The sequence below is a fragment of the Nelumbo nucifera genome, chromosome 6 (genome assembly GCF_055504915.1).
Source record: "Nelumbo nucifera cultivar China Antique chromosome 6, China Antique-T2T, whole genome shotgun sequence".
NCBI lineage: Eukaryota > Viridiplantae > Streptophyta > Magnoliopsida > Proteales > Nelumbonaceae > Nelumbo > Nelumbo nucifera.
The window spans coordinates 39,808,459-39,826,420 of record NC_142654.1 but is presented as its reverse complement, the minus strand read 5'-3'; the positions used below and the strand labels follow the sequence as shown (position 1 = coordinate 39,826,420).

At 40.2% G+C, this 17,962-nt stretch overlaps 1 protein-coding gene across 1 annotated transcript; it reads right to left on the bottom strand.

Annotated features, from left to right (window-relative positions):
* Positions 1-10,443: 10,443 nt before the first annotated feature.
* On the bottom strand, positions 10,444-17,182 carry LOC104610617 (ras-related protein RABD2a-like). The gene is made up of 8 exons (XM_010277320.3): positions 16,382-17,182; positions 15,259-15,317; positions 12,282-12,329; positions 12,151-12,198; positions 11,454-11,525; positions 11,199-11,354; positions 11,027-11,085; positions 10,444-10,765 (listed from the first exon to the last, which is right to left on the bottom strand). Exons 1-8 carry the CDS (start codon positions 16,587-16,589, stop codon positions 10,669-10,671), a joined length of 747 nt encoding a protein of 248 aa, XP_010275622.1. The 5' UTR covers positions 16,590-17,182; the 3' UTR covers positions 10,444-10,668.
* Positions 17,183-17,962: the final 780 nt, after the last annotated feature.

Here is a 17,962-nt window from a genome sequence, read left to right as displayed (position 1 = left end):
TCCAAGAAGCTCAGCAACTTGTGCCCCGAGGTCGCGTCCACTAGACGGTCGATCCTAGAAAGTGGGAAGCAGTCCTTTGGGCAAGCTCGGTTCAGGTCGGTGTAGTCGACGCACATGCGCCATTCACCGTTTGCCTTTTTCACCAGAACGGGGTTGGCCACCCAGCTCGGGTAATGAACTTCCCTAATAAAATCAGCTGCAAGGAGCTTCTCGACCTCATCGTCAATTGCCCTCCATCACTCTGGAGTTAGGTTGCGTTTCTTTTGTCTAACGGGCCTAACTACAGGATCAGTGTTGAGCCTATGAGTTATAATGTTGGGGTCTATGCCGGGCATTTATGTCGCTGACCATGCAAAAACATCTAAATTTTTGAGTAAGAAACTTACCGGTTGAGACCGCAGGGGTTCCTCAATAGAAGCGCCGATCTGAAGTACCCGAGTTGGGTCCCTTGCCGAAGCCGGGATGGGGATGGTCTCTTTGGTAGGCGCGGCTTGCTCCGCGAACTGCTCCGTAGGTCACTCTAGCTCGAGGTCGTCTGCTACTTTGGCCTTTCCTTTGAGGGCGGTTACGTAGCACTTGCGGGACTCAAGCTGATCGCCCCGCGTCACTCCGACTCCAAAGTCTGTAGGGAACTTCATCGCCAGGTGGTAGGTGGAGACTACTGCTCGTAAGGCATGGGTGATGGGCCGACCTACTATTGAATTATACGGGGAGGGGGTCACGACCACCAGGAACTCATGATTGAGCCTTACCACACTAGGCCATGTTCCAACCTCTTCTGGTACAGTGACTCTCCCTAAAGGCCAGACCTCCTCACCGTTGAATTCCACTAGTGGAGTGTTTGCAGGCTTTAGGTCACTTTCCTGGAGCTGGAGCTGATCGAAGGCCGCCTTGAAGAGAATGTCTGGCGAGCTGCCCTAGTCGACAAGGACATGCCTGACCTCGAAGTCGTTGATCTTTATCTTTATGATGAGCGCATCATCATGGGGATAATGGACTCCTCGCGCATCATCTTCTATGAAGAAGATCGGTTTCTCCATCCTTGGCCGCTTCGGGGGGTTAAGCTCTTCCCTGGCGGCTTCGCGAGCTGATGACCGAGCTGCAGCTGAAGTGCAGCCCGCGACAATTGATCCTTCGACAATTACATGGGTGGTCCCCCGGACTGGTCTCCCGTCGGGAGGCTGCCTCTGCGGTTGTTCTGCTTGTCTGCTGGACTCGGGAGCCTCTTTACTTTGCTCCCCCTACCGACCTTCTTTATTATTATTGTTGTTTTGTACAAAATTTCTTAGATATCCGTGATGGATAAGTTCTTCTATCTCGTCGCGGAGGTTCTTACAATTTTCAGTACTATGACCGTGATCTCTATGAAAACTACAATACAAATTTTTATTCCTAGCATTGGGATCGGCCTTAAGCCGAGGTGGCCACTTCATATATGGGGCATCCTTGGTCACCATGAGGATCTCGACCCGCTTTGCGTTGAGGGGCGTATAATCCCTTTCTGCTGCTGGAGCTCGGAAAGGCTGAATTGGCCTTGCCCCTGCTGGGGGCTCCGGTTCCCTTTTTCTTTTTTCAAGGGCCTGCTCGTCCTTCTGGTTGATCTCCTCCTCTGTCCCTATGAACCGATCTGCGAGTTTGAGGAACTTGGTCACGGTCTTGGGTTGGTTGACAACCACGTGCCACTTGAGCTCCTTGTGGGTGATGCTCCTCTTGGCTGCAGTGAGCCAAACTGCAGGGTTTAGGTCGGGTATTTGCAGGCAAACGTCATTAAACCGCTTGATGTAGTTCCGGATGGACTCTCCTTCCCTCTGGACTATGCTAAGGAGGCTTTCTTGCATCCTCGGACACCTTTTACTGGTGACGAAGTGGGAGGTGAAGACCTGTACGAACTGCGCCCAGCTCCTTATTGAACCTGGCGTGAGGTTTCGGTACCAAGTGCGGGCTACTCCTTTGAAAGTGGTGGAGAAGGCCACGCACATGCAAGACTCACTCGCTCTGGCCAAATGCATTTGGGACTGAAAGGCGTCCACGTGGTCATTGGGATCGAAGGACCCATCGTACTTGTCCAGCGGGGGGAGCTTAAAGTCCCTTGGCATGGGGACAGCAAGGAGCTCTGGTGACAGGGGGGAGGAAACTGAAAGAAGCGGTGTAGCTTTTACCTCGCTCAAACTTACCTCTACCTTGCCTCTGAGCTTGGGCAGGTCACGGGTGGCAGTTCGGGGAGCTCAGCGACGCCTTCGCTGCTTCTTAGTCGGCTTGGTGTTGGTGCTGCTGGCCTCGGTATTATTGGGTTCGATGGGCCCAGGGAAAAGCTCAGAGGACTGTTGGTAGCTGTGAACAGAGGGACCTTGTTCCAGGTCGTCAGCCAACACTTTGAACCGGTTTTCAGCAAGCGGAGGTTCGAACTGCGAATGCTAAGGTGATACTGGCCTAATTGGCTGGGAAGCCCCCGACCTAACTGTAGGCCGCGAGGCGGGGGTAGGGGGTCTTTCCTTCCTTCCATGGGACAATACCGAGATCTCTCCTCAGCGGGAAGGAAGTTCACATCGACGGTGAGGCTTGGTTGGCTGCGCAGCTGCTGGTGGAACTGGAGTTGTTGGAACTGTTGCATCTGAGCCTGCATGGCTCACATGCACTACATCAGATCATCAAGCTAACCTTGGCTGGCCACCGGAGGGAGGATGGTGGGTTCAGGAAGGTTGTTCTGACTATAGAGGGCAGTGGAACAGTTACGGGTGCCACCGTTTGAGGCACATTCAGATTGGGGACCCTGTCCATAGAGAGGGGGGCGGTGAACTACTCGATGCGGACGGTGGGTAACTGGGGTTGTTCCTTAGGGGTGTTCCAGCGTCCGGCGTTGCTGGAGGAAGCCTTAGGTGTCGGTGATGCTGATGAGTTCTTTGGAGAGAGTTGCACAGAACTTAGAGGAAGGCCTTTTGAAGCGTTTCCCACAGACGATGCCAAATGATGCAGCACGATCTGTGCACTCCTAGTTGGCTGAAACTTGGCTCCTAGTTGTGACAGACGGCACCTGAGATGAAGAGGAACATGAAGGATTCCCGGGGAGCTAAGAGTGTTGAAAGTGCTAGCTTCAATACCTTTGCTTCGTGAGGGTTGGGGTCCTCTTATACCGGAGCTCAGTCACATCAGGTGTAACCGCCACTGCCCTAGCTGTTACTCCCAGGGCTGAGGTGACAGGTGCAGGCTGCTGCTGTAGGGTACGGACTCGTCAGGCGTGCCATGCTTTTTAGAGACGGTAGGCACAATGCCGCCTGACAAGGGATGCGGGCACTGCCACCGGATCCGGGAGGTACAGATGTCAGGCGGATTTCCCCTGCAAGCTGCCGAGCTACTTTGCACCGAACTGCCTGGGGATGGTTTGTCTTGCCCCGAGGTGCCGAGGTGCTCGCACTGGAGGTGAGCCTTAAGCAAGTACGAATAGGAGTTTTGACGGTACTGTCCCGAGGTGTTTCTCCCTCGGGACACTTAGCCAAATGTTGGGGTGCTCCCTTCTTAGGAAGGGAGAGCTCGGAGCCCCTTAGGAGGAACTCAGGTCTCAAGGGGAGCTCGGGTTCCTTTGCACGGGGGAAGCTCGGGGCGCTCCACCCTCAGGCTTGGGGCAAGCTGGGCCTTGCTTCTCGGCGAGTTGTCACACCCGCCGCGTCGTTTGGTCGAGCCTCGGCGAGCTTGTTACGCCGAGTTGTGGCCAGGCTGTCGCGCTGAGTTGTCACTTATGTCAGGTCATGTCCACATGTCCCCATGCTACGAGGTCGGGTCAAATCACCCTACATCAGGATTCATTAAAAAAATCAATAATCCACTCATAAGAGAACCCTTTGCCGTGAAGGTTGCCTCCCCGTCAGGCCCTTAGGGTTGGATCAAAGTCAATACTAATGAAGTAGTCAAGGGTAACATGGGAACTGTCTCCTTTGGAAGAATTATTTAAGACCACAATGGTAATGGATCCATGGTTTTGAAAACTAGACCGGACCAGATGGTTGAATCGAGTTGAGAACTAGTCATGGATTTGGGTCTAATTTTGGACCTAAAAACAGTTTGACTGGGGTTGAGACTGAATGGTTGCATCATTTAATCTAGGAATTAGTGGCCAGAACGGTTTTGTTTTTGGGCTGGTTTTTAAAAGCAGCAATTGGTACCAAGGCTAATTGGGCACTTTCTGGGCACTTTCACAGATGACAATATTGTATTGTGAGCTAAGGCCTTTGGAGAGCTTGGTATAGGGGATATTGACGAATAGGGGTGCAACTTGGAGGGCTTGGTTGGGCTTTTGTCAAACTTTGTGTGCCCTAGCTCAGTGGCCCAAGCCCAAAGCAGTTTAAAGTGCTAAGTCAGGTCAACCCGAGTTGCACTCATAGACGACAAATCTACTTGAAATATGATTCCCTCTCTATCATCATAACTCTTCAAGCTAAATCATGTCCTAACTGGCACGTGATTGGGTAGTTTGGTTGCAACATTGCTTCAGAGAAGTCATTATGTGTCCTAATGCTTTAACAAATCTAGCTAGTACTTCAGTACTAGAGGTGAGATACGGCGGTACCTCATTGTAGACATGTTTGGTACTTCAGTACTAGGGGTGTGACTTGGGTTGGCTTAGGTTGGGCTTTTGTCAAAATTTGAATGGGCTCGACTTGAAGGCTAGGAATGGCCTTATCTGCCTTGTACAATGCCCAATACCGGCCTCGACGGGATTGGAAATCCTAGCCTTATTATCCCTATCCTTGGGGGAATGGGGAGCTCCGAATTTTCTCCATTTAATTATGACCATTCTAGACACAATTTCATTCACATTTTGGGTTGTCTGTCTCCTTGCCATGGTTTTGTTGACATTTTGTGTTGGGCTTGAACTTTCTTAGACCAATTGAGTTTCAATTTTAATAGATACCATTTGCAATCTCAAATCCTAAGAACATTAATTTAAAGTCCATTTAAATTTAGAAATAATTATATCAATAAAAATTAAAATTAATTGATAAAAATTAAAATTCATATGCATGTAATTAACCTAAAAAGATTGCTTGAATATAGGGTTGTAAATGGAATAGATTTAGATTGGATCTAGTTGCATCCACATTTGCATCTAATTAGGAAACCTCTAGATTCGCATCCATCTCCAATTATCACGTCAGATTGTGGATCAGATTTGGATTTAATCTAAAACCATTTTATTGTGTTTAAAATGGCCAAAAAATTAAAACATTTTAAAAAACCTAATTATTTTTACCTTACATATGTATAATAAATGTATATGAATATAAAATATTAAATTTTAATGCAATAGGTATTTATTAAGCATAACTGGAAAATGACATTCATACTAAGTACGGGGCTAGTATTATGGTAATTTTTTATTCATATATTCTGATAAATTTTGTTTGACACACTGTACTAAGTATAGGGCTACTACCCCTAAATATAAATTTGTTTGAAATATATTATTTATTTGGAATATCTAATTTAATTTTGTTATTGAACATTTAATTTGTAATTGAAAACCTATTTCATACCAAAATAATGGAACCTACACCTTTGAGAGTCTTTTATTCAAATTAAAAAATAATTAAATTAGAAAGAATATGGGCCTACATATTTTCAGGTGAATAATTTTTCTTTACAAGTAGTCGTGTATAGGGCCATTAATTTGATCTATTTTGTTTAAAACCTGTACTTAGTATGTGAGTAATTTTTCTATTCAATAAATAGCCATGTGTTCCTTGTTTAGAATTAGAGTTAACCACTTACACTGAATGGAAGTGGAAAGTGGGTAGGTTTTGGACTGAATTGTTTTTGATGTGCTAACCAGTGAGATCCATCATAGGTCAAATATCTAAGCATGTTGGGTTAGTTTAAAAAAATTACTTGAGTAGATAATCATAATGATAGGATTGGTCCATTTGTCAGACAAAGTAAATATTAGGATTTACACTCTCTTTTATGAAAACCTAAACTATTGGCAATAGATTTCAAGTACATTTGAAATTTAATTTGCAAAATGTATTTAATATGTTATATTACTATTATACGAAAAATGTTTGCAAAAGGTTTTAATCCCAAAATCTATCTAAATAGAGATTGTGGCAATCAGGGAAGAGGTCCTTCCTTATGAGTAGGGGTGAGCATGGACCGGTTTGGTTCGGTTTCATGGCAGAACCTAGAACCTACCTTGTGGGGGTCGGTTCTGAGTTTTTGGAATTGAAACCAGGGTTGGTTCTAGCCTTGGTGGTTCTGAGGTTGGTTCTAGGTTCTACCCATGGAACCTATTCTTTCTTTAATCTCCCCCATTAAAAAATGAAACATGTCTTTAAAAACTTGATTTTCAATAATGATAACATATAGTTTAAAGCTTAATTATATTATCTTTATTGATTAAATTGAGTAAATTAATATGTAGATTATCATAATATATTAATATATGGTTCGAATTTTGTCATTATAATTTAAATTTTGTAAATATTACCTTATTTACATTACTTATTATACACATTCAAATATTAAAATGAAAACAAATGATCAAATCACTTTAGTAACTCAATGGTCAACTGAGACCATGGTTTTTGTGACCATGAGTGCTTGGGTTCAAATCTTTACATCCTTAAAAATATTTAGGGGTTTATTTCATGAAAAGTTCGGTTCCACCAAGGCCAACCAAGGTTGGTTCGGGTAGGCTAAACCCTTAGACCATGGAAATTGTTAGACAATGTATGCTCTTAGCTCCAATCAGAATATGATGTACCTTATGACATTTAATGTAAATGAATAAAGTATATATTTGATTCATGTTATTATGGTGTGTTTCTGTGTAATACCCTTAAATTGGACACATATGAGACTCGTGTTAGTTTAGAATCTTCAAAGTCGTTGGATAGATCTGGGGAGATTTATCCTACTAAAGTTGACACTGATGTGCCGCCAAGTTGGTTGGGGTGGCTTGTCTCAGCTGCTAGGGTGAGACCTAAGGTACATGCCATGTGGGTTTTCTTGAAACCCTGAACCAGACCAGAATTCCACTATTGCCCTGGACCTTGGAGATAGATGGGAAAAACTGGAATATTACACCTGACCCCTAGACTCGATTATGATACACTGCACTAGGTGTCGGATTGGGCTATCTTTGATATGCCAATCAGTGAGATCCTTAGAGGGGGTCAAAACCTGGGTATGTTGGAACAGTCTGAGAATTCATCTGAGTGGGTGATTATAATGACAGGATCAGCCCCTTTGTCGGACAAAGTGAATGATTAGGGATGCACTCTCTCTAATGGAAATCAAAGCTGCCGACATCCGATTTCAACCGTTGAAATTTGTTTTGTAAAATATATTTATATAGAGATATACATATATATATATATATATATTATGGTTTCAAAATGTTTGCAAAAGGTTTTAATTCTCAGGATCCATGTAAGTAGAGAGTGTAGCACTGTTCCTTGCAGCCGAGGGAGAGGTCCTCTTTTGTCGGGCAGTATTTGATCATTATGGGCTGAGAGGTTAAGTGTAAGACCATTGACGGTAACACCTGATGGGCTAATCTTGCATCTGCCCACAGTCCTTGGGTTTTTATAAGGTGGCTTGACTCAGGGACCATTTAGTGTAAATGTTGGGCCCATTAAGAGCCCATGGTGATGGACTCAGGGGTTCACTGTCTCCTACAGTGAATTCAGCCAGGCCTTGTAACAGAGGCTGGGCTGAACCCATGTGGCTGATGTGTAGATCAATGTTTGGGTCCCACGCCATACAAGGATACCCAATTGGGCAGCAGTTTGGAGGATAAGTGAGCACATGGAATTAATAGGCCTAAAGCCCAATTTGAACTGGTTTAATATGATTAATTAAAGAGGGGCGGTTTTGGGATTTAGATCAGCTGATAGGATAAGGGATTGCCCCTATCCACTCAGAGAGTCCAGATCCAGATAGAGATTTGGATCAAGAAGCTCCTAATCAGATTAGGAGGGTTGATATCTGTAGATAAGATAAGGGATTATCTTTATCTATTAAAGAGAGTCCAGATCCAAATACAAGATTTGGATTAGGAAACTCCTAATGTGATTATGAGAACCTCTCTTTAAGGCTATAAATAGAGGAGGAGGGCAAACCCCAATTTACCAATCAGATTACTGATACAAGAGAGAAGACAGCTGCAGTTAGACTGGCGCCATCTTCTGCTCTTACCTTCTCCTGTTGCTACCACCATTGCCAGTTCGATCTCCACTTGTAGGAGCGATCAAGAAAGGTTCTTGATATCAGTTTTTGGAGAAAAACTGATCTAAAGTCGTGCTCACTCGCCCTCCATTGGATTCTTGGTGAATAATCAAGTTCTTGCTGAAGAACCACCTTGTTGATTCTGCTCCACCTTACACTGTGTCATCTTCAATGGGAGTAGTCTTTGGTGATCTCCATGGGCGTGAACACCTTCATTGGGAGTTACTACTACTCTGTATTAGGTATATCCCTCTCCTACCTTTTGGTTTAAGATCTGGTCTGGTTTAGGGTTCAAGATTGATCATTGAAAATGTAGTTTTCCAAAATAGGGAATGTGATTCCCACATGGGAGAAAGAGAAATTTTTGAAATTTTGCCCAACCTTCCTGCAAGGTTCGGCCATCCATATGATGGATCTCATCCCTTTAGAAATGACATAGGTGGGGGTTAGTTCTAAAAATTTGGAACCAAACCCTACCGTGTAACAAATTGGGTAGGGTGAGTTCAAGGTCGGTTCCATTCGATTCTGGGTAGAATCTACCCATTTGCTCACCCCTATCTATGAGAAGTGTTTTAATGATTATGGTCGAAAGATTAGGTGTAAGAGACCATTATAGTGCTGATTACCTGATATGATTCATCTTACACAAATCCATTGTCCTTGGGTTTTCATAGGATGGTTAAATCCAAGTATTAATTATATGCAAATGTTGGGCCCAACTAAGCCCAAATTGATTAGCTAAAGGTTTACTACCCTTGGGCAGTGAATTCGACCTAACCTCTTCTAGGGGTGGGACTAAACCCTTATTGACTTGTGTGAGACCTTTGTGCATTCCATGTCATACAATGTTCAAGCCTACATGGCCTTAAAATGCATAGGAAAATGAGCTATTAAAGAAAATGGGCCTAAGGCTTTTTACTAAAATAATTAATTAAGTAGGCACATGATAACTTAATAAGATAGAGTTTATCCATAAAGATAAACCCTAATTTAATTCTAATTTGAATTTAGCTCCTTGTAGGACTAGGAGAGTGCTTTGTATAAGGGAAGAGAGGTATGGACAAACCATTCTATCCTAAGCTCTCTTTCTCAACTCCCTTGCTCCCATAAAACCCTAGTTCGTTCCAGCCCTATTAGGGACTGTTTTCCTTCGGTTCCTAACTAGGCCCCGTTTGACACGTCTTTTCGTGTGGTTTGTTAGCTATTTACAAGCCCAGCAGACCACATTTGTGTCTTTTCCCATTTGGTCTGTAGTAGATCTATCGCCCAAAAGTCAATGCGCCAAAAGGATGTGAGAAGCCCGTTTTGGGCAATTTTCGGAAAGCTCCAAATGGATCTTTTTAGTATTTTTCGAATGCAAAAGTTTACTACACCTTTTGATTGTTAGAGATACCAAAAGATCTTCCCTAAAAAGCTTGCCAAATGGCCAATTAAAAAAAAAAAAACATCAGACCTAAGAAAGCTCACACTATTGCATCAATCCCAAGATTGGAGTTTCGAAGTGTAGAAACTACATTGCCAAATTGATTCCATTTCACTGTTGTGCCATTTTTTATGGGGGGTCAGTTTGGGTCTTACATTGGCACTATGGGAAAAATGACTTTTAGTGGCAATCAAAGGTCTCCAAAACTGCCGCTAGAAACTTTACTGGCAGTCGGCAAAAAGCCGCTAAAAATACTGTCACTAGAAATTCTAGCGGCAGTTTTCTCGACTGCCGGTAAAGAACAAAAAACTGGCACTAAAAATACTACGAGAAAGATGAACCGACTGCCGCTAAATGGCACTTTTAGTGGCAGCCCAAAATATATATATATATATATATATATATATATATATATATATATTTATTTATATAACCTGGTCAGTCCTGTTTTCAAAATCATGGCTAAACTATACTATTTTCAGAATTAAGGACCCGTTTGGTTCGTGATTGAAATCGGAATCGGAATGGCCTATTTCGCTTTTGTATTTAATAATTTATTTATTATAACCTAATCAGGTAAGATGGAGCCAACGTTCAATTAGCTTCCATTGCTTATGTATTTAATAATTATTACTCTACATATTTGCTTTAGATCTGAATTGATATGAAATAATTGGTCACCATGTGCCAATTATTTGTTTTGCGAATTAGTAAAATTAAATTGTTTTGCGAAGCAAAATTGCATTGGTATCCATCCATGTGCCATACATATTATGTCATGATAGAAGGGTGCAACACTGAAAAGAAATAACTGCAACTAATATTTCTGATTTGTACATGCCTTCTTAGAATCAAGTAGTTGAAAAGAATGGATTTTAGCAACAATCTGAAGCAACCAAAATGAAAAGCAAATCATGATAAAGTGGGTTGGAAGTGATCAGTCGTTTAGAACTCAAGTAGAAAGAAAAGACAACTACTTTTACATGCCATTGAGCAGGCGACACAGTACCAATAAATATTTCAATCTAAGAGGAGCAGCATCCAGTCTTCTGAGCAACAGGTTGTCCTAGGAGCTGCACCACTGGAGACCTGGCATTGTTCATAGTAGGTTGGCTTGCCATCCTGCAGACACCAAAACCAAACAGGAAATGAAATATAGGTAGCTGATACAAGGTCATCCACATAAATAAATGTAATTGAAAGACCCAGCTAATGCTGGACTAGAAGTGAGAAGTCACACCGACGGATGATAATCATAATACTACACTGCAAAGCCTTCTCGCGAGAATGCAAGTATTTCCATCAGTGTGCCAATTTCATATAACCCCCCTTTTATTCGATATGATATTATTCCAATGCATAGAAAGCAGGCATAAGCAGTACCTATTCTTGACCTCAGCAGCCATAGCCATGAATGGTATCCCAATTTCATCAGCAAAGGCCTAAAACAACAGAAAGAAAATATGAAGAAACCATTTTTCACATCTCCAAGAAGAGCAGGAGTTGCTTCAACAGAAAAGTAGTCACCTAAAAGCATGGGAATTATCAGTAATACCTTAGCTGTCCCATAAGAGACAACTTTGTGTGTTGTAAGGTTGCACTTGTTCCCAACCAGAAGCTTGTTGACATTTTCACTAGCATAGCGGTCAATTTCATTCAACCATTGTTTGACATTGTTAAAGCTCTCTTGATCTGTTACATCATATACCACCTGCCCAAGAAACAACCAAGTTTGAGATAATTGAATTGCAATGACAAGTAGAGAGAGTGGCTATAAAAACAAAGGAAAAGGAAGTGGGAAATGACTGACTATAATTCCCTGAGCACCATGGTAGTAGCTGCTAGTTATTGTCCTGAAACGTTCTTGCCCAGCGGTGTCCCACTGCAAAATTCATACAAGCAGAATGGGTTAACATGAAAAAACACCAACTAAAAAGGTATGAGTGCCCAAAAAACCAAATTGACTCCAATATGTGGTCAACAATCAGTCAATATTAGAAATAAGGTTCATTACATGATCATGCCATGAATTCCAGAGGGACAAGCAGAAGCTATCCACCCTTTCAGTGGCAAACACACCACAAATGTGAATTAAAATAAAAGGCTCTAGCTAGGATAACCCTACTAAAAAACATTGGCTCAGCAATATTCATGGGGAGGGCTCTGCAATAAAATTATCTGGGGCAAAAACAAAACAAGGTTGGCTGATCATTAGACCCAGGACCAGAAATTCTCCTCGATCTTGAGCAGTTGGATCCTTTTAAGGTAATCTATTGAAATTTAGTTCCACACTTTCAATAATTCTCTTATCCCACAGCTAGGGCAGCACCAGGATTGATGAACATTTCTCAAATAAAATTCAGAACTATTAATTAAAAACAAACAATATCATATAAGTCTTCTAGGCAATAAGGAACACAACTATTTGGTGTGCTACACTGCTTATAGCCATTGTCATATAAGCAACCAAGAATAGATAATGCATCTAAAATTTTAACTATACTCACAATTTGAAGCTTAATTGTCTTCCCGTCCTGCTCCACAGTACGTATTTTCTATAAATAAAAGGTGGGAGTACAATTTAGCACCATGCACCTATGTAAGGAGGAAGATTTAGTAATATGTAATAATCACTTACAAAGTCAATTCCAATGGTGCTGATGTAACTCTCAAGATATGAATCATCCTGTTTGAATGATCAAAGAGGAAAAAGATGATTGAAGAGCAATGACATTTAATTCCATAGGAATAGTCACAGTAGCTTATAGTTAAAAATGCATAGACAACATAAAAAGAAATCTTTAACCAATGAGGCAAAGATGCCACTACAGACAGAGTTAGCATCAATTAAAAATTAATAAAGACAAGCAATACCCATGCCTAAATTGTATTAAAACCATCAATTTTAGTTTTACTCAAATTAACATCTGGCATGAGCAATTATCAGGATATATATATTTACATTAAATAGATTTCAAATTCCAGATACATATCTTGACAAATCCTCTTTCCACAACCATAGGAAAAGAAAGAGACAATAAACAACATAGAAACAGAGAAAAAAACACAAACCACAACCTTCCAAAGACCCTCAAGGGCACATTAGGAGTCAGCCCACTAAACCTCTAAGTATAAATTATATTGTTTATACAAACACACATATACATGTGTGAATATATACATATGTATATAATTATTTTAATTTGTTTCTTTGTTAAACATTGTTTTAACATGTATCCTATGATTTTGAAATTTTATTTGTTATTTTGCTTTGTGCCTGAACCTTCCCTTTATCTAAATCAAATAACCCATTTACTTAATTTGCATACTTCCTAGTTTATCCATACATATGGATACACTTTATTTCTTTACTCAATTTATATATTTACTTTTTATTAAATGGAAGTTCTTTTTAATATGATATTCTTTTGTTTTTATTTTGTTTTTTACATTTATATCCTTTTTGTCTAATAAAATAATATTTTTACTTAATTTGCATTTAATCTAGTCTATTTTTCAATATATACTAATTTGTTATTTTTTAAATGTATTTTTCATCATATTCAACTTCCTTATCAGAACTAAAGGGCTTGTAAGTGTCAGTGGATAAAAAGGAGTTTGAAAATTTTGTTTGATTTTATTCTATTAATAATTTCTATTTTATTTATTTTTATTTTTTGATTTAAAAAAAAACCATAACTGTCAATTTTAGTTTGTAGATTGATCGGTCCCATTTTCAAGTGTCATGGATGAATATATGTGAGATCTTTTTAGTCCAGCCAAATAAACAATCAAATTTTCTTAACTTTTGGAGAATATCATAGACTAATATGCTTTTAATATTTTTCTTCTGAAGTATAAGGTTGTATAGATGAGGCACGCGCCTCATCCAATCTGAGACCTAAGCCTCTCACTATGTATTCAACGAGGTTGAGGCAAGGCAGTTTGGCTTTGCCTCACCTCATGGAGTACATCTCACTGCCTTCTAAAACACTGCCTACTGCTTCCACTCTAATGAAGCTTGGAACATACATCAGTCAAACCCCCCTCAAAGAGTGGGAAATGCCCTTGTGACTGGGAAACACCTCAAATCTCTGAAGGCCTTGGTTTCCCCAATGAGCAATCAGCAAAATTGAACTTGATTGTGTCTTCAGGAGTCAACAGAGCTCAACCAGAACCTCTCCACTCTCTAACTAAAATCCCCAAACCCCTTTGTGGTCTTCAGCCAATGAGCCACCCTGTTAGTAACAAGATCAATCGATACCTTTTTGTTTTTGTTTTTTTTTGTTTTTTATTTGTTTATGAAACTGGAAGGTAAAGTATTTCATTATAAGCCAAAACATGATACACGGGTAACCCCTGTACAATGAGATTCTGTACAAGGGAAAACCAAACTGACCCAATTACAATAAGCCCAATAACAAACAAAAGAATCTTACAGGTTCCTAACAAAAAAGAAAATCCTGATAAAAAAAAAGAATTTGTGTCAGATTTTGATTAGAGAGTGATTTGCCAATCAAGAAAATACCATGCCAAATACTTTTTTGAACACCTCTTCTTTTGAACCCTGCCTCCCCACGAAAATTCTGCTATTTCTTTCTTTCACATCCTCCCTTGTAAAACTGTTGTAGAAAGAGTTAACAAAATATTCACCTGATTTCTTTAAGATCCACTTGCTTTTGTCTTCCCTTGCACCATTTGTCCTTAGTATACAAATTCTGTAACAAACCGATCAAGGAACTCACCTCCCAATCGTTTAGGTTCCTCTGGAACTGAGGATTCCAAACACAACACCCATTCTGCCTTTGCATACATTCAGCCATTGTTGCACTATTGTTTTTTTTTTTTTTTTCGATAAATATTGTTGCACTCTTGTTCACAGCAATCTCATAAACTGAGGATGAATTTTCTGAATTGCCTTCCAGAAAAGGACCCTTTGTCCATTACCAACATCATATTTTACACCCTTCATAAAGGACCCTTTGTCTGTTTAGTTTGTAGTCAGAATTGGAATTGGAATCAAATCCTCCAAAATAGGAACTGGAATGGTCTATTCCCATAGCCTGTTTAATTCAAACAGGAATAGGAATCAGCTAATGAAATCTCATTCCCAAGGGAGGGGGCGGGTATGGCGATTCCCTCAAATGGGGGAATGCCCTTCAACCAGGAATGGGAACGGGATCCCAATTCCACCCAACCAAACAGTTGGAATAGGAATGGGCCATTCCAATTCTGATTCCACACCCCTATTCCCACAAACCAAACGGGCCCTTACATCTTCTATCTCCCAATCTCTTCTACTAGAGCCATACTTGGAAACAATTAGCCTCCTCTACAAACTTTTAGGCTGCTCTTTGAACCTCCACAACTATTTCCCTAACAGGGCATCCCTAGAACCCTTTAGCTTTGGATTTGCAAATTGTCTTGCAATTTACCATGATGTCGAACAATTTACTTGTACAGCTATATCTTTTGATTATTGTTTGTTGAGGTTGCAATTTGTGTTTTTTGAGGCTGCACCTCGTACCTCTCTATGTTGGGTTATTTGTACTGCTATATCCTTTGATTAATGAATTAATTTTTTATCTATCAAAAAAAAAATCAATTCATCAGACCTTAGTAATTACTGGCCTCATTAGTTGTTTGGATGGGTTCCAATCCTCCACCAGCAACCCTTTCATAAGAGACAAACATATAATCAGTTCTTTCCTTTGTCTGTGATGGAAACAAGATGAATACACCCTGAGTAGAAAAAATGTCATACCAAAGAAAATCTTTTGCATTGAGTTATTGATTGCATTGGAACTATTTTATTTTCTCCATTCAATAATCTCAAGGTAAGAGCTCATAACATTGTAGAAACTTCAAAATATACAAAGAGGGGTTTTCACAAAACCCATTTATACATAACCTTCAAGTTTATAATAACTTGGTTAGAAACAACAATATAATCAATCTTGCATCCAGATTTAATCATGTAAAGTTGAAATGGATCTCAATAAAGATCATGACTTCAGAGCTAGTCCCATGAAAACTTCATATAAGTTAATCATTAGTTTTAGGATCAAAAATATAATCTCTCCAGTGGATTTGGATAAAACAATCTTTACTTCTCCATAATATCTTGTACTATGTAAAGTATGCAGCAAGAGACTACCAAAGAGGGGGGTGGGTGGGTGGATTGCTATACGGTCATTGAAGGAAAGCTGTTGCTTCAAGAAGAAGTGGATGATAGTATTCACACAAAGCAAAACAACATGTGATGGAACTCATCATAACTTTATCAAATAAATACCAAAAGTAATGCCGACTTCTTATCATAATTTTGATTTAAGACGTAATGGATGCATACGTATGTTTTGATTGATTTATTTTCTCCTATCACCTTCCCCATTTCCTCAAAAGTGGATTATTTACTTATTTATACTTCATATTCGACTTCAGATCCTTTGGTTTTAACTACACTAATAGTCATACGGAGGATTCTAGCTAAATTAACATAAGCAAGATACGAAATATTATTAAAATGTGAAGTGATTTGGGCACATCTCATTTTTGATAAAGGGGGCATCCTTCTAATCATTAGTCAGAAAGTGCATGCTTTAAAAGACAAAAATACCGCCAATGATTTCAAACAATTAATTTTTCTTTTTGAATCTATTCTTGTTAGGGGTATACCCAAATCAATCCCCATAAGAAAAGGTAATAAATGCACAGTTTAAGGTAGTCCTGGAATACCTGATGATTGCACTTTGATGCCACTTGGAATATGCTGAATACTAACAGCAGGTTCAGCTTCAGAAGTAGGCTGCTCTTTTCCTCTAGACGATAGGGATGATATCACCGAATCTTGATCATCAACTTGTAGATCAAAAGCTGTTGCAAGGAACAGAGGAATAACATCCACAGTAGCCAAGCTAGTCAGGAATAACACCTCAATCATCATTGCCGTCGACGTACTCAAACTCGTCCTCCTTGAGGTGGGTGAAGAATTTGACAGTGCCACGGCCTTCAATTTCGGTAACGAACTCAACCTTGAAAGAGAGATTGGCAGAGATGCGCTTTCCCTTCCAGAGGCCAACGTATTGCTTGAGCTCCCCTTCCATTCCAGTGAGATCCAATTCGGGGACTTTGGGGATGTGATACACCTTTAGTGGCACCTTAACCCTAAACCTAGCCCCGATCTTGGCATGTTACTCTCTATTGGCTTGAGCACGAGTGCGAGAGAGAGAGAGAGAGAACTTAGCGAGAGAGAGCGAGAGAAAGAGAGAGACGACTGAGGGAGAGAGATAGAGAGACGACTGAGCGAGGGAGAGCGAGAGAGGGATGACTGAGAGCAAGGGAAAGCGAGAGAGGAACGACCGAGAGCGAGGGAGAGCGAGAGAGGGACGACTGAGAGAGAGGGATAGAGAAGGAGAGAGACGACTGAGTAAGAGACAGAGCGAGAGAGGGATGATTGAGAGAGAGAGAGAGGGCGGGAGGAATATTTTAGCGGCAGTCGTTTGGCCTCTGGCGGCAGTTTTAATAGACTGCAGCTAAAAATCCATCTTTCTAGTGGCAATCACCAAACAGCCAGGTGGACATGAATTATTCATAAATTAATTTGTTTTAAATATGGTTTCATTAAATGTAAAATCAATCCTGAAATTTCAGATTTCAAAATCATTGGGAAACCCGTTCTTAAGTTGGGTTAGAAAAATTTTAAAAATTCGGCCAGCTACTAGGTCTGATTTAGTCATGTCTAATATGCTTTTTAACCCTTCCTACATCATAATGTAGTGAAAAAGAGGGAAATGGCTTTTCACACAATGGTATATTGTTTAAGAGATTTCTCAACCATTCAACTTTAGTCCTAGCCTTTTCTTAGGTAATGAATTTAAATTTCATGGTAGATTTAGCTATGCAAAGAATTCCAAGATACAACACCCCCACTAAATGTGAAAACATAAGTACTAGTAGAATTAGACTCTAAATTAGAAATCTAATTTGCATCATTGGAACCTTCTAATATAGAGGGATTATTAGAATATGCAATATCAAGACGAATGCAATTTTTCAAATATATCAAACTACCAACGATTTTGGAGTATTATAGTTGAGATACAACATTGCCTTTATTTTTAACCAAGTGGATACTAGGATCATGAGGGGGTTTAATAGGATTACTATATATCAAATTGTCCAAAGCTTCTAAGAATTAATTTTCTCAACATAATGTGATTGAGACAATAGAATACATTTATTTGTCTAATAAATTTTCATTTTTAAGATAACATCTGCTTTGACTAAATATTATATATCAAATTTAGACATTAAAAA